The following is a 20,480-nucleotide window of genomic DNA, read 5'->3' on the forward strand; positions in this document are numbered from 1 at the left end:
ATTTTGGTAATACTTGGACACAGAAGTGATTTCTCAGTTGCAGTAGCTACAATCCAAAGTATACACTGAATCAGTGATCATGCAGAACACTTTCCTGCTACAGACTTATTTGCTCATTGACTGGTGTATATGACTACTGCTTTGGGTAGCAGGTGTGTAGATAAAGTTCAGTTAGTCAGCTGGAGAAATGTTCTGGGCTTAGTTGTCTTACCTTTATTTATGCTAAGAATCAGAGAAAGATACTCTCAATTGCAGTAAGAATGGCATTATCAGACCCACACCTTTGGAGAGTCAAAAATGGGCAACTAAGTAACAAATTTATGTTTTAATACTGCGCTTTGAGGCTCAAACTGATGCTTCAACAGAAAACATATTGTAGTGCAGTTGATAAAATGATGGCTGTGTATAGCTGGATAGAAAGTACTGTACAGTTTGCCAAACTGTTCTCTTTTCCTACTATCTAGACACACAGCTAACATAAAATCCTAATCCTTAAACAACACCTATAGGGACATGCTACAAATGAGTTTCACCAAAAACAGGTGCATATTCCCATCAATATTTTCAATATATTCCCTGCGTAAATGTTTCTAAAAGATCTCCGGAAATAGCATAGGCATCTATTAATTCTATTCCATTCATAAAAGCCCTTCCTGGTTCACTAAGTATTTGTGGGATACAAAGTAAGAGTAGATGAATCTGATCTGAAAATTCTACCAGTCACAATAATTTTAAATGCTTTGCGAAACCAAGAATAAAATAAGCCATAAATGATTGGATTACATGTAGAATTGAAGTATCCCAGCCAGAGGAAGGCATTGTACATGTCTTCGGGTGCTGAGAAATTAATAAAAGGATCAGCTATTGTAAGGCTAAAGAAAGGCATCCAACACAACACAAACACCCCCATGACAATACTTAAAGTTTTAGTCGCTTTGCTCTCTTTTTTTGTAGACAGTTTGTTTTTCATTGCAGAGGCACATATTATTGCACTGGGAATTTTAGCAATTTGTCTTGCATGTTTTCTTGCCACTGTAAATATATGGACATAAATACCAACCATCACTGTTCCTGGGAAAAAGAAGGCTATAAGAGAAGCCATCACTCCCCACAGCTTGTTAAATATCAATGCACAGAAACCATTGCAGTCAATAGAAGTCACATATTCTTCAATGCCATCAATATTCAACTCTGAGAAAACTAGGCCAAATGCAAATAAGAAAGGGACAGCCCAGCTAATAAATAAAAAGAGGACTATCACCGGGACAGTTATTTTGGTGACATAATTCAGTGGGTCACAAACCGCGTAGTAACGGTCAATGGAGATAAAACACAGGTGGAAAATCGAGGTGGTACAGAGCATTATATCAAAAGAAGTATGGAGTTTGCAGAAGAGGTCTCCAAAATACCAACAGGACTCAACAGACCTGACCATGCTGTAGGGCATCACCGTGAAGCTAAGCAAAAAGTCAGTAGTTGCCAAGGAGCAGATCAGGAAGTTGGTTGGAGAATGAAGCTGTTTGAAATGAGCGATGGAAATGATCACAAGCATGTTACCACCCATTGTGAGCACTGTTGCTCCCACCATGAAGATGTACATAGCCCAAAGACTGATTGTAGACCTTACATTCCTAGCACATGAATTGTTAACAAAGTCAAAGCAGTACTGCACATTCTGTGGACTCCAGAGGGTGGATGAATTCATGATTTGAGACCATTGATAGGAATGATTCAGAAGCACAGCCAGTTCTGGAGAAAAGGGAAAAAAATAAGGTTACATGCAGATTAGCAACATCTCCAGACCTGTTTCAGATTAGTCAATTAGCATTTATAATTACAAATAATGGCCCTGGTTCTGCTCTCAGTGGTACTAATATCCATTCAGAATATTTGCCATTTACTTCAGAGGAGTTACTCTAGACTTACATCAGTTTGAGAGATAGCAGAATGTGGCCCAGTCCTAACAAAATGATGGGCTGAGTTATTTTCTAAATACATTTGACTCTTAAGGTACGTCTACACCGCAGTGTTATTTTGGAATAACTGACATTACTGCAAAATAACATAGACCATGTCTATACCTATAAACAGTTATTTCAACATAATGTCAAAATAATGTTGAGCTGGAGGAATTCTTACTCTGACTCCTGTAACCCTCATTTTACAAGGAGTAATGGAAGTCGGAGGAAAAATGTTCTTTCTTTGACTGCAAGCTGTTTAGACATCACCAAAAGCTGAAATAAGCTATTTCGACTTAAGCTATGAAATTATTGTAGCTCAAGTTGCATAGTTCATTTTGACTTCTGCCCTGATGTGTACAGGTGCCCTTAAGGTACTCAAAAATTTGCTCTGGAGTTTACATTCAACACTGTAAGCACTATGAGATGAAGTTTGCAGAATTAAAGCATTAAACAAGTGACACTCTCTTGTCTGGCAATCAGAGGAAGATTAGCTTTTTTGGGCCTTAGGACAGAGTCTATGGGTACCCTGCTGCACCCTTCCATTTCTAGTACCCCCAACCCGCCCTATGCTCCTGTTGGGAAAATGGGGTTTGGGTATAGAGGCTTTCCCCACTCCCTGACAGGAGCACAGAGCAGGTAGAGTGACCCACACCTCCAAGTCCTGAACAAGATCCCTGGCAGAAGCAGTGGGCAGGTGCAGTGGATTCAGGCATAGGGGTGCCTATTTTTCCTGGTCCCCTAATTGGCTGGAACGCTAGGATCTAGGCCTCATTGGCCCAGTGGCTAGTCCGTGCATCATTTGAGACATAGTTGTTCTGAAGCTACTGCCTGTACTTTCAGGAGAAACATTACACTCAGCATCAGAAACCCCAGACTGGCTTATGCTATACAGATTTTAACATGCAGCTCCCTGTGAAGCCGGACAGACCTTCACGTAAAAGAGTAAGAAAAACTCACTGACTCCCTTCTCATTTTAGCATGCATGTAAATAGGTCACTAAGTATATACCTGCAAACAAGTTTCTGTTAAGTTTATATATTAATATTAACCCACTTTGCTGTATACATTCAACACATACTTGGCTAGCATTATGAGAAATATAATAGCATAGTGCTGAGTAGTCATTTGAGTGTGCTGAACAATCTGTGCCTTGAAGCATTGAAATATTTGAAAAACGGGTAAAACCACAACTTCAGTGAACTGTATTAATTCTGTAATATGGATAGTTGATATTTAATCAAACTGCTCCATCTATAAATCCCATTTTTTCATCCTTTCCAATTCTATAGCTCCATATCCCTTCTCCTCTATTATCCATTCTCTTTATTTGTCCTGCATCTATTCCTGCTTTTCTTTTATTTCTCCCAGCTTCTCAGGTCCATTAAGCTGTTTCTGTACCAGAGTACACGATTGCTTTCTGGCATACTTTTCTAAAATCCATTTGAAACTCCGCTGCATGATAAGAATGAACTTGTAGTTATACAGTAGATATACCAATCTGATACCAAAATGCAGAGTCATTATATTAGGGTTCTTTATCTTATAAAAGTTTCCCTCTGATATGAATGCCTCCAAAAGACAATTATACTGTGTATATGCTTAATGACTTGTATTAAGCATACGTACTGCTTGAGAAGGTAAATCCAATATATAAGTGGTGCATGCATATGCACATATACATAAATGCACACACAAGGTATGCATATGTAATTAGAGCTTGGGAGTTTAATTTAAATTAGTTCACAGTACCAACATAAGGAATTGCATTCTCCCAATAATGCCAACAAGAGTTTCTAGCAAAAGCATAAACTGCAAGCCTCATGTTGCTAGGGTTTCTCATGCTACAAGGTCCCCACATTTAGTTAGTTAATTAGTCAAAAGACAAATACTCTATTCATATGCTTACTATCTTGTGATCTTTATCTTCTCTACTTTTTACATGAAATTAAAAAAAAAAAGTATTGGATCTATTGTAGGCCAAATCCTTACCCATTAAAGTCATTGAGAATTTTAAAACTATGAGGGAAGCAATATTAAACATTACATCTATAAAGTTTATTCCTACAAGCATTTAGCATAGTATAACTTTACTCCAATGAGCAGTACTATTAAAATTAATAGGTCTAGCCACATATGAAAATAAGTATTTGAAGGAAATCATTTTATTACATTAACTTGCTTTAGAACTTTGAATGGATATATGACATTAACATGCTTAAGAAAGAGCAGTGTGTGCTAAGTAATAGATTTTGTAAAAGTAAACTCTTCAAGACTTCAATTTCATGCAAAACAAAATTCCTAGTCCAGCTTTACTGTCTGCACATTGGCAATTATGAGCTCATTAATACAATTTACAGATGTTCTGTAGCCGAAATAGCATAAATGATTGAAGATCAGATGTCCTTCACAAATCAGTTTCTTGATGATCTTGCTGCACATTTGAAAATTCAATTTTTTTTTCTACAGAGTAGCACAAGTTATTCTTCTGGTACAAACAGTGCCTCTGAATGAAATCACTAGAAAACTTTTTGACAGAGGGTCATTCTACTATGGAGACTTGAAAATCAAATATTAGCACTTCTTCTAGTACTTTGCAAAATGCAGTTTGTAACATCATTACATGGGAGTAAAAGACATTTTACCTGATACCTCTCTATAATTCATCTCTTCATAGAAAACATTTTTAGATGGGATTTTTGCTTTTGTTTCTGGTCTTCGGTATCAGTTAGAAAATCTTGATCCAAATCAATGTACAGTTGTAGAGCTTATATGTAAAATGTGCATAAATCTTTTTCTTATTTACTCACAAAACTTGTTTGATTGCTTTTTTCCTCCATATGATTCCTTTGTGACAATGCTCAATGAAAACGTGCTTGAAAGTTTTCCTCTTTTGTTATCAGATCAACTGGGTTGCTGCTAGTGTGTATATATAGCACAGAAGACCTGTAGCTGTCTCTGGGGAATTTACAGGTCTCCTGTCATATCTTTCCTTTGGCAGTTTTCCTCTGTAACTCTTCATTCTGTTTCTTAAACTGAACACAATTATGCATAAAAACCATAGTGAGATTATTTCATTTGCTTCACAGCCACACTGGAAATGCGTGGAAAAACTTTGCCTGCATTTAAATATGTTAAATAGAAAATCATGGAAGGTCTTTAAGCTTTATGGGACAGAGACTGTCATTTACTCTGCCCCGTAGGGTTGATTCAAAACTGGTTCTCAATGAAAAATCAAGGTTTTGGCTCAAAACGTATTATTTGCAATAAGTGCCTGCTTTCAGTGGAAATTTCCAATTTTTCATCAAAAAACTAAGCAGCAGTTCTGTAATGCTTCCACAGTGGCACAGAGGAGTTGGAAGGAAGAGCAAACAGTGGCTTCTAGTTATAGGTTCCCTGGGTGGGGACCAAGTGTAGTGGGTGGGCCTGGTTCTCCCCTCTTTACCCCCTCTTCCCTGAAGGAATTTGCCTACACAGACTGCAGTTTGCCCCGGAAGCAAGGGACTATATTGGTGACTGCAACAGGCCACTGACAGGAGTGGCTGGACTATAGATTGCAGGTTCCCCCTAAAAGGGAGAAAAATCAGAGTGGGACACAGATGAAGGGCTGTGCACAGAAGAGAATGCTGCAGCCCATCCCAGAGTGGTGCAGTCAGCAAAGAGAGAGTAACAGCAAGCAAGACATGATGAGAAGAGGACACCCTGTGGGACAACTTGAGCTAATTCCCAGAACAACCAGCAAGAGGTGCCATGTTGGTGTATTTACAATATTAGAAAGCAGTTATTCTAATGGGTGTCAACTGGACAGTTTGGGGAAATTAAATCCATTTCCTTCATGTGCTTTGTGTAATTACACCTTACTATGCTGAGGACTGGTAAAAAAAAATGGGGTAAAATTCTGTACTGCTGTTAATAACGTGTCAATTTTCTTTCTCTCTTCTGTTGACGTTACCCAGTTCTAGGGTTCTTAGTGTTTTTAGGGGTCTTAGCTTTCTTCCTGTAATTCTAGTAAGTTGTTCTAATGCTACAGCAGTTTTCAGCATAGAACTGAGGGACTAACAGATGGTGAATGAATGAAATGAGGTTGCATGTCACTCTCCATAGAAGTAGTGAGTACTGTAAATGCAGTGATTCTCACACTGCAGTCCGTGGACCTCCAATGATCCACGGCCACCTTGCAAATGGGCCGCAGCTCAAGGCTCAGTCCCCCACCCCTGCAATAGGGTGTCTGCTCTGGTGCTCCAGCTCTCTGCCCCCCACCAAGTTTGGAGCACCAGCACCAGCTGCCCTCTGTGGGGGAGTAAAGCCCAGAGCCTCACTGCCAGACTCAGCTCACAGGGGGAGCAAGCGGCTCTGTGCACTGCTGCTCCCCCTCTCCCCAGTTGGGGGAATGGCAACATATAGACCCTCTGCCTGGAGGCTTTCCCTGATGCTCCCATTGACTGGAATCATGGCTAATGGGAGCAGCCAGAAGCGGTGCCTGGGACCCAGTGCCTGGGAGCAGTGGCTGGGAGTGGCAGGGAGAGGAAGGAGACAAAGCCTGGTAAGCACTCCTTCCCCCACTGAGACCCTGCACCCTCATCCCACCCCTTCACTTTCCTTTGCTCCTGCACCCTTCCTTCTAACCAAACACCCTACCCCTAGCCTGCTCCTGCAACCTCCCTCCCGGCCAGACCTCGCACCCTCATCCCGTACTGCACTCCCATCCCTATTGCATTCCCTGGCAGCCCCCTCTCCCACACTGAACTTCTCATTATTGCCCCAACCCCAGAACCTAAAGGGGCTCACAAAATCAACAGGTTGGACCTCTCTGGTCCGGCACCCTCGGGACCTGACCTGTTCTGAAAGAGGAAATTTGATGGATCAGGGGAGGTCCCCTGCCACCATCCTCCCAGTATACTCCCACTACCTGTGGCTAGCTCCGCTCTGGACCCACCGCCACTAAGCTCCTCCCTGCTGCCGTAGGACTTGGGCTTGAGCTCCAGCTCACTGCATGTGGATGGCTGAGGCTCACTGGGGATAGAGCTCCCCAATTTCCATGGCCCCACTTCTCCCCTGCCTGGCAGGGATTCCCTGGGAACTGGACTTGCTGGCTGCCCTGCTTCCACTGTGCCCCACCCGGGATCCCAGGAACAGAGCATGCCCACTGCCCTGCTTTTGTCATGAGCCTGAGACGGGACTCACTGGCTTCCCTGCTGCTTCCCCACCTGGCCAAGGATCCCCAGTGATGGGGCTCCCAGCCAGTTCACACTCCCAGACTCCAGGGCTCTCTGGTCCAGCAACATCCATGGTCCCTACCAGACCACGGATGTTGTCAGAGGAGAAAGTCCCGGGTTTAGGAGGTTCAACCTGTACTAACCTTCTTGTGAGAAGCCCTGAACCGTGGTCCTCCCTGCCTTCCTACCCTCCCTCCATGGGGCTGGAGAGCCAGAGGAGTGAGGTGCCTCAGTTGAGGGCCGTATCTGTGAGGGTTGGGGCTTGGGCTTTTTTTGGGGGGAGAGGGAGTTGCCGCTCATTTTTGTGTGGTCCCCAACAGATTTTTTCTGTGGATCAATGGCCCCCAACTCAAAAGAGGTTCCCTACCACTGCATAAAGAAAACATTGAAACCTTTCGTTTTGGACATAAATTAATATTTTACTTCATTTAAAATCAAGTTAAGTAAACTAACATCAGAAAGCTAAAGTGCTTAATCTGTTTAATTATTTTGATTTTAATTAATAATATTTATTTCCTTACCTGTTATATGCATCTTCTTATGTTATAGCTTCAGTAGTAATTTAGTATTTAAAGTATTTAGAGATCAGCGAAGGAATTTTGTCATCATGGGTGGTTGGCTGGTGATTCACAATAGGAATTGTCAACATGTAGTTAATTACACAATTAACCAATGCATTTGGGTTTATCAGTTAATCCTATCAAATACATGCACTCTTCCCCTGGCTGTCCCATGAGCACCGAATCCCATGGAGCCCCTCTCCCCATGCTGCTGCCTCTGATAGAGCAGCAGCAGAGAGGCAGCAGTGTGGAGGGTGAAGTGGGCAGGTAGGAGCCAGTACTCACAGGAAGCCAGATTTCAAGCTGGCTCCCCTTGTGTATCAGCTCCCACAAGAGCCACCTCCCCTGCTGCCTCTCTGTCAGGGGCACTGACGCAATGGGGGAAGCAGGCAGGAGACGATACATCTGGGGAACCAGCTGGAAAGCCAGCTTCCTAAATGTACCAGCTCCCATCTGCCCAACTCACTCTCCATGCTCTCACAGAGGTGGGGGGAGGGTGAACAGGTGGAAGCCAGTGCTTCGGGGAACTGGCTTAAAAACAAAAAAAAGCCTTAAACAAAAAAAACCCTTCAAAAACAGACTACAATGTGAAACTGCTGAGCTGGAATTCATATATAAATTTGACACCATCAAAATGGGTCGGAATAGAGAGTGGGAGTAGTTCTCTTATTTCAATAAGTAATTTTCCCCTTCAAGTATTTCCACCTCCTTATCACTGTTAGAAGTGGGTCACATCCATCATGATTGAATTAGCACTGGTGTAACACTCCCATCTCTGCATCCCTGCCATCTGTTTGTTTCACTTCATGCATCTGAAGAAGTGAGTTGCAACTCATGAAAACTTACGCAATAATAACATTTAGTCTTTGCAGTGCCACTGGACTCCTTGTTACTTTTGCTGAAACAGACTAACATGACTACTTCTCTGAAACCTGTCATTAATAAAAGAGGCATTCAGTGTGAAATATTCAGATAGTGGGAACATACTTACTGCTACAGCCCAATGACATACCTCATTTGTACCTTGATTGGAAAACTCACTAGACAATATATATTTTTGTCATGGAAAAAAATCCTAATGTGAAACTCTGTTGCAGGCAAAACATTACATTCATTCATTGGATTTGTTTTGTTAAAAGTGCTGATTACAGAATGCAAAGAACTAAGTCATTGAGTTCATGTATTGTATTATACTAATTTAATTTGTAACACTTGCTAGTGTGAACCCTCTTTGTTGTGTTTTTACATATAAGCCCTCATTCAAAGCCTAAGTGAAGTGAATGAAAAGCCCCTATTGACTTCAGTGGATTTTGTATCAGGCTCACACTGATAATATTACTGTTCGCTATGTGCAATCTGTTCTTTAATTCTAACTACATTAGCATACACCACACTTTGTTCTTTATCTTGTTTGTGACGCAAAAACATATGTACAATCTGACTATGACGTGCAGTCATTTAAAAATACCCACAGATTTAAAAATCTTACAAGTTTTCATCTCAACAGTGTATTTATGTACAACTAAATAAAGAATAGAAAACAAGTAGTAAAAATCCTTACCATTAATTAGTTGCTTATTTATTTTTGTAATGAGCAACTAAAGAGATTTCACTATATTTGAAGGATTTTTAGAAATATTTCAGGTAGTGTATTCAAAACAGTCTAGTGATAATCACCAGACGTGGGTGTTCTGGATGCTAAATGAGAAGTATGTGTTGTCAATTTAGGGGACTGTCTGATTGTAGCTGATTTGAGAAAGATGGAAATTGAGTTTAATTATGCCAGCTCATTGAATGTCACATAAACCATTATTAGAACTCGTTTAATTATTTATAGTTCAATATTTTTCTGTTGTCTTTCAGGTTTTGGTTCAAATCTTCAAAACTACCTAAATAAAATTGACAGGAATTGGGCATCTAAACTCTGTAGCTTGCTTTGAAAACCTCCCTTTCCATGGGACAGAAATAATCTGTGTCAGTCTCGTTTAATACAGTTTTTATTTCTTCACGTATTTTTAGTATATTTTCTCATTTTCTTACCACTTTAATACATAGCTAAAATGAGAGGGTGTCCTCTCTAGGTCCATATTTAAGGTGGTGAGCTATGTTCATAGTGATATCTAAATGCTCTGGTCATTCTTATTACATCTATACAATAGACATACTGGAACCAAAGGTCTTGTGAGTTAAACCAATAATCACTGCCTCCTTGAACCAGTGGTAGAAAAATACATAAATCAAGGGATTGCAGAATGAAGTAGAGTAAACAAAACAAGTTAGGACATCAAAGAGAATTGGTGAACTAAGGAAATCCAAAAGACAGCTCACCGTTGTCAGTTTAATAAAAGGCAGCTAACACAGGGGGTAGATTTGCACAACTGTACCCAGTGTTTTAGTTGCCCATCTTTCCCAGATCCAGTACTCATATTCATGCTGCTTAGCTGCCTAGCTTGTTCTCTTTGGCACAATATTTTATATACAAAGTTATCATTATAAGGCAGAGGAAGAACAGAGGGAATTTCAACCAGCCCCAGAGTTTGCCAAACAGCAGCTGACATTCACCAACACAGAGAATATCTTGTAAGAAATGGCTCAAACCTTCTTCAGCTTCATTGGTTCACAGTCTGACTTTTCTGCATTCCCACAATAATTGCAAGCATGGTGATCATATTTCACAATTCCTGCATTTAGTAATAACAAGGTTTGTGACCCTATAACAGCCAAACTGGTTACAATTGGCAAAACATCATTGCAACAGTTGAAATATCTAACAGATGTAAGCAAACAGAAGCAAACTGTTTTTACATGCACACAACCGGAATCTCATTCTTTAAGCTAAGAGTGTTTCCCTTCTTTGTGCCAGGTTAAGCACAGCACAGACTTTCTTCTTTTGTATTCCCACAATAATTACAGACACTGCAACTAGTATTAACGCAGTTTGTGACCCAACACCAGCCAAGTTGATTGCAATGACCAGAACAACACTCCATTAACTGAATATCTAATATATTTAAGCAAAGCAGGGACAAACTGTATTTACAAAGGCTATTTACTTAGAGTTTCTTTCCCATTCTAGCTGGCTGTAATGGAAGCATTTATTCAGACCCAGCTTACAAAATATCAATGGTTTTTATGGGCATTAGTAATATAATATCTGCCTTTCTTTGATGTTGTATCATCTTTACCATATTGTATTCTCTAGATTATATAACAAATGAATTCAAGGCCTCTTTTCAATTCCAAGTGTGAATGTAATAAACCTTGGTCTATCCATCCATCTGTAGAAACTAATACATCAACAGTTAGTTCTAATGTTTAGAGTCAGGAGCCTGGATGCTTGATCAGTCATATGCTGTCTCAAAGGTCAGATCCAGAGATGGAGTCAGGAACCAAACCAAAGTTCAGAGCTGAAGTCAGAGTGAAGTCAGAGAAACCAGGGGGCAAAGCGAGAGCCCGTATCAGAGTAAAATGTAGAAATAGGGATGTGGATCAAGGCAGGAAAGTAAGAACCAGGAACAGACAGGGAAACAAATAAGAGAGCAAGAACCAGGAACAGACTGATCAGTGAGGCTTAGGGATCAGACCAGTAGTCCTTGAATCCATACTAACAGCCACTTAGATGACTTCCTGGGCCTATTTATGGTTTAACTGGTATGTGCCAGCCAATCAGTGGAGCTGGATGACTCCGCCAATCATGAGCTTTGTGGACAAGGCCTTTGTGAGCTAGACCTTAGCAAGAATTCTTTTCCACTGGGTCAAGTGAGCTGCTGGTTGGCAGTGGGGTTTAAGGCTTGCAATCTCGTACTTTACCCCCTGCTTCTTCAAATATACGGGTGGCGTTCTTGGTTTTCCATAGTGTTTTTTGAGGAAAGTATTTTTTCAGGCCAAGAGCCTAGTCTTAATAGAGACTACAAGGCCAAAGCTTTGGATAATTTGGATAATTTTTTCCAATGGGTTTTGATGTTTTTCACTTGTCTTTCAGCAACATGATGAAAATGTTTGCCTTGTAAAATATGTATAGTAAAAAATGGTGAATTTTCTATAGCTTTTCAAAGTTGTCTATCTATGATGAGAGAAAGAGGGAGCAAATGAGAGAGAGAGGGTATGTCCCCACTACAAAACTAACAGACGTTAGTTCGAATTAACTTTAATAGGTGCTACACATTCAAACCACTAGTTCGAACTTAATTCAAACTAGCGGAGCGCTTAATTCAAACTAGGTAAACCTCATTCCACGAGGACTAACGCCTAGTTCGAATTAAGTAGCTCGAATTAAGGGCTGTGTAGCCACTTAATTCGAACTAGTGGGAGGCTAGCCCTCCCCAGCTTGCCCTGGTGGCCACTCTGGGCACCACCAGGGAAACTCTTCTGCCCCTCTCCCGGCCCCTGAGCCCTTAAAGGGGCACGGGCTGGCTATGGTGCCCATGCCGGGTGCAAGCCTGCCAGCACCCAGCCAGCAGACCCTGAACCTGGCACGGCATGAGCCAGCCACCCACTGCCACCCAGCCCTCCGCCTCTTCCCGGGACCAGGCTGGCGGCTCCCAGGAGCCTGCCTGGGTCCGCAAGAGGCGGGCGCCCGCCCGCCTGGTCTAGTGCGGACATCGTGGACCTCATCCACGACCTCCGCACTAGGCACAGGAAAGCTGCCAGCCTGGCCACCCAGGAGCAGGTGTGCATGAAAATCAAGGTGGTCCAGTGAGACCCCCGACCCTGAGCCCTGAGCTTAGAATGGCCGTACTGGGTCAGACCAAAGGTCCATCTAGCCCAGTAGCCTGTCTGCCAACAGCGGCCAACACTAGGGACCCTGGAGGGGATGGACCGAAGACAATGACCAAGCCATTTGTCTCATGCCATCCATCTCCAGTCTTCCAAAACAGAGGCCAGAGACACCATTTCTACCCCCTCGCTAATACCACTCCATGGACCAAACCTCCATGACTTGATCTAACTTCTCTTTAAACTCTGTTCTAGTTCTAGCCTTCACAGCCTCCTGCAGCAAGCAGTTCCACAGGTTGACTATTTGCTTTGTGAAGAAGAACTTTCTGTTATTAATTTGAAGCCTGCTACCCATTCATTTCATTTGGTGTCCTCTAGTCCTTCTATTATGGGAACTAATGAAGAACTTTTCTTTATTCAACCTCTCCATACCACTCATGATTTTATATACCTCTATCATATCCCCCCTCAGTCTCGTCTTTTCTAAGCTGAAAAGTCCCAGTCTCTTTAGCCTCTCTTCATATGGGACCTGTTCCAAACCCCTGATCATTTTAGTTGCCCTCCCCTCTCCCATCCGCTCTCTTCCCCTCTCCCACCTCCTTTTCCCAGTCTCCCCGAGTTTTGTTCAATAAAGAGAGTTTCTATTTTTGAACACACGTGTCCTTTATTTTGTACATCAGGAAGGGGGGCTAGGGAGGGGTAAGTGGAAGGAGCTGAGGAAGGAATGGGGTACGAGTCCCTGATGGGGAGGACTGGGCTGGCTCTGCGGGCTTCTCGGGGTGGAAACTCTCCTGAAGCCCCTTGATTGACCTCCCCCCCCCCAGATGGCAGCCTGCGGCAAGTTCAGCCAGGCTGATGGCTGAGTGCTGTGATGTGCTGAGTGTGGGCACTCAGGGCACTCCAAGCCAGGACTGCTTTGCAAGCAGGGAACCCCTGAGAACTGTCTGTCCGAGATGGGGGTCAGGTCCCTTTAAGCACAGCCCTTGGCTAGCCTGAGACAGCATCTCCACGCTCTAAGTCCTAATCTGATGCCCTGCCAGAACTGCTTCCAGCCATCCTTAACCCCAGTTCAGGGTCCACTCAGTGTGGACATGCTAGTTCGAATTAGCAAAATGCTAATTCGAACTAGTTTTTAAGTCTAGATGCGCTAATTCGAATTAGCTTCGTTCAAATTAACTAAGTAAGTTCGAATTAGTGCTGTAGTGTAGACCTACCCAGAGAGATTATATGTAGAAAAGTAATGGTTTTCATGGGCACTGGATAACTTATCACATTAGTAATATAATATCTATCTTTCTTTGTAGTTTTGTCATGCTTCCCAACCAATCAGAAGGGTTAGATAACCCCCCCCCCCCCCAGTTTAGGATTCTTGTGTGTGTGACATTTTGTGAGCTGGAGCTTGGCTGGCCCTCTTCTCAATTGCGTTGGGAAGCTGATGGGTGGTGGCCACAGTCTCTGTACTGGCTGGGAACCTATAGGCCTCTAGGCTCACAATCCTTTACATTATGTATATATGATCTTTCTAAAGTGTCCATCACCATTGTTTTCTGGTAGCAAATATCAAAACTATAGATAGATCTTAAATGTCCAAGGCTACTTCAGTTCTCCACTGCAATGTTGTATATATATATTTTTCACTGCCCTTCTCCCCCTCTCCCCCTGCTTCCTCATGACCTACTGCCCATGTGCCAAGAAACTATCTAATCAGTGAGAGGAGATTTTCACAAAAGAGGTGTGCATTATGTTCTGGAAAAGGTGAGACTTGGAGTACACATTGCTCATGTATATCTTTCACTAGCCTGGGCAAACAGAAGCATCTGAGTTTGAATGCAATCCATATGGCACATTATGTGTCAGTTTTTCAATGGCTAACTGAGCTGCTACACTCAAAGAAACGTGCGCACATTTGCAAAATACCTACCAGAACATTACACAGTTTGTATAGCACCATGCCCATGCATATGCCCTCACTGAGCAACGACTGCAAAACATCCACTTAATTGAGAAAATGGGGGTGGGAAGAAGGGGTTGTGAGTTCATTGCATCCATGGGCCTTTTCAATATCCAGCCTTTGCTGATATTAGTATTGTATGTTTAAAAAAACATTATTAAAAAAACAACAACAATCTCCTTGCAGTGAGTAGAGGAGCTTGTGGTCCACTCCTAAGTGCTGAAGGCCTTGGGGTGGGGTTTAGGAGAGGGTGCAGGGTTTGGGAGGGAGATGGGGTGCAGAGTGTTTGGGTGATGACCGGGGCAGCAGGGAGTGGTGACCTGAGGCATGGAGTTTGGGGGAGAAAAGGCTTGAGTGCCAGAGGCAGGCTATAGCCAGGAGGCCTTACCTAGGTGACTCCCGGACAACAACCTGGCAGACCTTGAGGCCATCTGACCAATGGGAGCTGAGAGATTTTGCTGGAGGGTGGGGGCAGTGTGTGAGCAGCCAATCACTTAAAGTGGCGTGGAGCTGCTCTGAAGCAACTGGCTACCCTGAACCTCAGGATCCTGGTGGGGCAGATTGTGGGCCGGATTCGGAGGCTATCAGGTCAGCTCAGGCAGCCCGTGAGTCAGATCCAGTGGCTTTGGTAGGCCGGATCCCGCCCACAGGCCCTATCTTGCCTGCCCCTGAACTAACTAAATGAAAACTACAGAAATATCACCAGCAGAGGAAGTACAAAATATATGGGGGTACATCTACACTAGCTCGTTAGTTTGAGCTAAGTAGGTAATGACGGCAAGTGGAATTGCAAATGAAGCCCGGGATTTAAATATCCCGGGCTTCCTTTGCTTGTTCCCGGGCGCTGCCATTTTTAAACCTCCCTTAGTCCAAACTCCGTGCCTGCGGAGTAAGTAGTGGCACGGAGTAAGTAGTTTGAATTAAAGATCCTAATTCGAACTACCGTTACTCCAAGGGCACGGACTAATGAGCCAGTGTAGACGTACCCTAGGAGAGACATTGTCATGCAGAGCTTTAGTTCTTTTCTAGGCAATTCTTGCGACTTATTATATAATTCAAGAAGTTATACGGTTATACCTTATTGTTATTATACAATAAGGTATAGCCTTATTGTATAATAACAAAGTACACATTCTGCCAATTATTTGGGAGCTAGAATTTAACAAGTTCTATCTGAAACAACTTTAGTCAAGCAGTTCTTAAGAAGGGTCACATTAATTAGGGCTGTTTAAGTTCATGAAAACTTTGCAACAAGGCTCTTTGTTAATGAGACACCTGTTATAGCCTCTCCCCAGAGCTCACACATTCCCTTTGCTGTTTTGCTGCTGAGACACCATGAATCTCACACAGGAACCCACAAGGAAAAGCAACTTCTATGGGTCTATTCTCTGAGCGTTGGCTGGCGTCCTGCTCAGTGTTCAGGATTGGTAAGACATTGATTCAACACCTGTGAAATCATACACCTTAGCTAAACTAGACACTGAAAATCTTTTTAAAAATCACTTTTAATGTGGGAGGAAAGAAGCCACTCCCATACCACAAAGGCAAAGTGGTAGAGATCCTGGATACCAAGAACTAAAAGACCAGCTTGTCCCATCTGCTTTGGCCTCCACAAGAGTGAGCAGCACAAAGCACCTTAAAGTCTCTGGAAATGACCAACTCAGAGTTCCCTTTTGAGAAAGACATTTTGAGTTGTCACAAAGCTGCCACTTGCATCTACTGCTCCCACCCTACAGTGCCCAGCCGGCATAAGGAGAGGGAGAGTGCAGTAGGAGTGGAGAGTCAGAACTCCATTATGTCCAGTCCTTCACTGGCTAAATATCTGTGCAGAAATAACTTGATCTGGAGATGGATAAATCCAGATTGGGAGCTACTACCAGCTCTCGGTGTCACCCATCTCTGATCAAGCTCTATAAGTCTAAGTGCACAGACGTTCAATATAACCAGCCTGATTTCATTTCTACCTGGCTATCTAGAATCTGGGGCCTGTTAGGGACAGCAGAGAAAAGAAAGGGATGTTCTAGGGGAGGTTGATCCAGAAGCCTTTTAGATGCACAGCTGACAGCGGGAACCCCAGCCACCAGCTGCTGTGGCCTGAGAGCAGGAGCCCTGGTTATCAGCACTCTGAGATCCTCAATATCAGCCCTTGCTGGCTGATAAAATTGCAGGGAAAGTGTAATATTGTGAGACCTGGAGTTCTGCAATATTGCAAATTAAATAGGGTGTGAAATATAAGATATTTTATCCGTTATTTATTAATTCTCAATTCTTAAACTTCATCTCATCATTGTTGTTTCTGATGAAGATACATAGTTTCATATACAGTACAAAATTAGTATGACAAAATTAGTGCTAGCCCTTCGCAACAGGAGTTCTTTGTCTCTCTGGCAGGAGCCAGCATAAATAGCTGGATTTGAATAGGATTGTAAAAGAGAACACACATAGGTACCACCACTACCCTGCTTCAGAAATGCCCCAGTTCATAAGAAGGTAAGATTGGCCCCACTAGGTCAGTCCAATAATTTATCTAGTCCAGTATTTGGTCTTCTGGCCAGTTCCAGGTGCTTCAGAGGGAATGAACGGAATGGGCCGTAACTCCCCATAGCTTGTTAAGTATAAATGCACAGAAACCATTGCAGTCATATTCTTCAGTACCATCAATATTAAACTCTGAGAAAACTAGGCCAAAGGCCAGTAAGAAAGGAAAAACCCAGCTAATAAATAAAAAGAGGACTATCACCGGGACAGTTATTTTGGAGACATAATTCAGTGGGGGTATGTCTACACTACAGCGTTATTTCAAAATATCTTATTTCAAAATAGTTAATTCTAAATAAGTTCTTTTGAAATAACGCGTCTACACACAAAATGCATTTTGAAATAGCTTTTTGCTATTTCAAAATAGTGCGTCCATACTGAGTGGATGCTGAATCGCATTTAAGGCTGGCTGGAACCAGGTCCAGCAGGGCATCAGGTCAGGAGTTAATTTGTGTGGCTGCTGCCTGAGGCTATCTGAGGCCTGTGCTTAAAGGGATCCCCCCTGGACAGCCAGTTCTCAGCTTTCCCTGCTTGCTTGATTACCTCAATGAGGGACAGCAAAGCACTTTGTCTCTGCATGTGCTCTGGTTGCCCTCACTCATGACACCACAGCACTCTGCAAAATGGAGCCGGAGCCACCCCTGTGCACTCTGGTGCTTCTCTTGGAAGCATTGCTGCAAGCCTGGATGCACTTTCTGCAGGCTGCCAGGGGTCCATCAGGGGGCTGTCAGTATCCAGGAGGCCCTGCGGGAGAGCATCTACCCTGAGGAGCACTAAGAGCCTCCCTGGTATGCCCCACAGGGAGCTTGTGCCTCGTTCCTCCCTCATGTCCTTCCACTTACCCCTCCCTAACCCCCCTTCCTGATGTCAAATAAAATACACGTATTTTCATGGACACAAACTGTCATTTAACAAAACTTGGGGGAGGGGATGAAACGCTGGTGAGACTGGGGAAAGGAAGCAGGAGAGGAGAGAAGAGAGGGTGGGAGAGGGGAGGGGGAAACCTGGGAGGAGGGAGCTGGAAGGGGAAGAAGGGGGAGGGGAAGCTCAGGACTCAGGGTTTGGGGTCTTGCTGGACTAACTTGATTGTCATGCAAACCTGCTCCTGGGTTCGCATGTGGCCTTTGGTGGCCAGGCTGGCAGCTATCCTGCCATAGACAGCCACATTTCTCCATCTAGTGTGGAGATCATGGACGTTGGGGGCTTCCCCTCCCCCCCGAACCTGAATAAATGCACTGTGGCCAGAGTCAACCCCTTTAAGGGCTCCGGGATTGGGGGAGGGAGAGGAGTGTTCTTGGTTGGAGCTGGAGTGGCCTCCAGGGCACCCTGAGAAGGCTGGAGGCCCCCTATTTTGATATAAGTGTCTACACAGCACTTATTTTGAAATAGCTATTTCAAATTTGGCATTATTCTTCATGGAATGAGGTTTACCGAATTCAAAATAAGTGCTCCGCTATTTCGAATTTATTTCGAAATAGCAGTTTGGCCTTGTAAATGCTAGTAAAGATATTTCGAAATAATGGCTATTATTTCAAAATAACTTTGCTTTGTAGACATACCCTGGATCACAAACTATGTAGTAACGGTCAATGGAGATAAAAAACAGGTGGAAAATCGAGGTGGTACAAAGCATTATATCAAAAGAAGTATGGAGTTTGCAGAAGAGGTCTCCAGAATGCCAGCAGGACTCAACAGACCTGACCATGCTGTAGGGCATCACCGTGAAGCTAAGCAAAAAGTCAGTAGTTGCCAAGGAGCAGATCAGGAAGTTGGTTGGAGAATGAAGCTGTTTGAAATGAGCGATGGAAATGATCACAAGCATGTTACCACCCATTGTGAGCACTGTCGCTCCCACCATGAAGATGTACATAGCCCAAAGACTGATTGTAGACCTTACATTCCTAGTACAAAGTCAAAGCAGTACAGCACATTCTGTGGACTCCATAGGGTGGATGAATTCATGATTTGGGATCAGTCACAATAAACAATAAACATGGCCATTTCTGGGGAGAAAGGAAAAAAATAAATAAAATGACATGAGGGTGAAGCACTGGAATGGGTTACTGGGGAGGTGGCGGAATCTCCATCCCTAGAGGTTTTTACGTCTTGGCTTGACAATGCCCTGGCTAGGTTAATTGAGTTAGGATTGGTCCTGCCTTTGGCAGGGGGCTGGACTTGATGACTTCCCGAGGCCTCTTCCAGCTTTATCATTCTATGATAGAAAGGAACAGAGACATAGATAGATAAAAAGTACTATATACTTTGCTAGACTGTTCTCTTTTCCTACTATCTAGACACACCTCTCACCAACATAATATGCCAATCCTTAAACAATATCTATAGGGTCATGCTACAAATGAGTTTCATTAAAAATAGGTGCACTTTTCCTACAATAGTTTTAATATATAGGGCCCTATGTGAATTAGTCTAAAAGATCTCCGAAAGTAACAGAGGCATCTATTAACGCAAATACATTCTTAAAACCCTACCTGGTTAATTAAGTATTTGTAGGAAACAAATTAAAAGTAGAGGAATCTGGTCTGAAGATCCTACCAGTCACAATAATTTTAAATGCTCTGCGAAACCAAGAATAAAATAAACCATAAATGATTGGATTACATGTAGAATTAACATATCCCAGCCAGAGGAAGGCATTGTACAAGTCTTCAGGTGCTGAAAAATTAATAAAAGGATCAGCTATTGTAAGGCTAAAGAAAGGCATCCAACACAACACAAACACCCCCATGACAATACTTAAAGTTTTAGTCGCTTTGCTCTCTTTTTTTGTAGACAGTTTGTTTTTCATTTCAGAGACACATTTTATTGCACTGGAGATGTTAGCAATTTGTCTTGCATGTTTTCTTGCCACTCGAAATATATGGAAATAGATACCCACCATCACTGTTCCTGGGAAAAAGAAGGCTATAAGGGAAGCCATAACTCCCCATAGCTTGTTAAGTATAAATGCACAGAAACCATTGCAGTCAATAGAAGTCACATATTCTTCAATGCCATCAATATTCAACTCTGAGAAAACTAGGCCAAAGGCCAGTAAGAAAGGGACAGCCCAGCTAATAAATAAAAAGAGGACTATCACCGGGACAGTTATTTTGGTGACATAATTCAGTGGGTCACAAACCGCGTAGTAACGGTCAATGGAGATAAAACACAGGTGGAAAATCGAGGTGGTACAGAGCATTATATCAAAAGAAGTATGGAGTTTGCAGAAGAGGTCTCCAAAATACCAGCAGGACTCAACAGACCTGACCATGCTGTAGGGCATCACCGTAAAGCTAAGCAAAAAATCAGTAGTTGCCAAGGAGCAGATCAGGAAGTTGGTTGGAGAGTGAAGCTGTTTGAAATGAGCGATGGAAATGATCACAAGCATGTTACCACCCATTGTGAGCACTGTTGCTCCCACCATGAAGATGTACATAACCCAAAGACTGATTGTAGACCTTATATTCCTAGCACATGAATTGTTAACAAAGTCAAAGCAGTACTGCACGTTCTGTGGACTCCAGAGGGTGGATGAATTCAT

General features: G+C 42.9%; 2 protein-coding genes and 1 pseudogene across 2 annotated transcripts; all 3 read right to left on the minus strand.

Annotated features, from left to right (window-relative positions):
- Nucleotides 1-611: 611 nt before the first annotated feature.
- LOC102444959 (trace amine-associated receptor 4-like) lies at nucleotides 612-1,743 on the minus strand. Its single transcript, XM_006136247.5, has one exon. It carries the CDS (start codon nucleotides 1,703-1,705, stop codon nucleotides 662-664), a length of 1,044 nt encoding a protein of 347 aa, XP_006136309.3. The 5' UTR covers nucleotides 1,706-1,743; the 3' UTR covers nucleotides 612-661.
- Nucleotides 1,744-3,299: 1,556 nt separating this feature from the next.
- On the minus strand, nucleotides 3,300-18,901 carry LOC102452104 (trace amine-associated receptor 4-like; annotated as a pseudogene).
- Nucleotides 18,902-19,436: 535 nt separating this feature from the next.
- On the minus strand, nucleotides 19,437-20,480 carry LOC102445202 (trace amine-associated receptor 4-like). Its single transcript, XM_075923166.2, has one exon. The coding sequence runs from the start codon at nucleotides 20,478-20,480 to the stop codon at nucleotides 19,437-19,439; it is 1,044 nt and encodes a 347-aa protein (XP_075779281.2).

Source organism: Pelodiscus sinensis, chromosome 3 (genome assembly GCF_052426305.1).
Source record: "Pelodiscus sinensis isolate ZL-2025 chromosome 3, ASM5242630v1, whole genome shotgun sequence".
In the NCBI taxonomy this organism is placed as follows: Eukaryota; Metazoa; Chordata; order Testudines; family Trionychidae; genus Pelodiscus; species Pelodiscus sinensis.

What these genes read in the sequence shown, in the direction of transcription:
- LOC102444959 (XM_006136247.5), bottom strand. Translation starts at nt 1,705, where the DNA reads ATGAATTCATCCACCCTCTGGAGTCCACAGAATGTGCAGTACTGCTTT.
- LOC102445202 (XM_075923166.2), bottom strand. Translation starts at nt 20,480, where the DNA reads ATGAATTCATCCACCCTCTGGAGTCCACAGAACGTGCAGTACTGCTTT.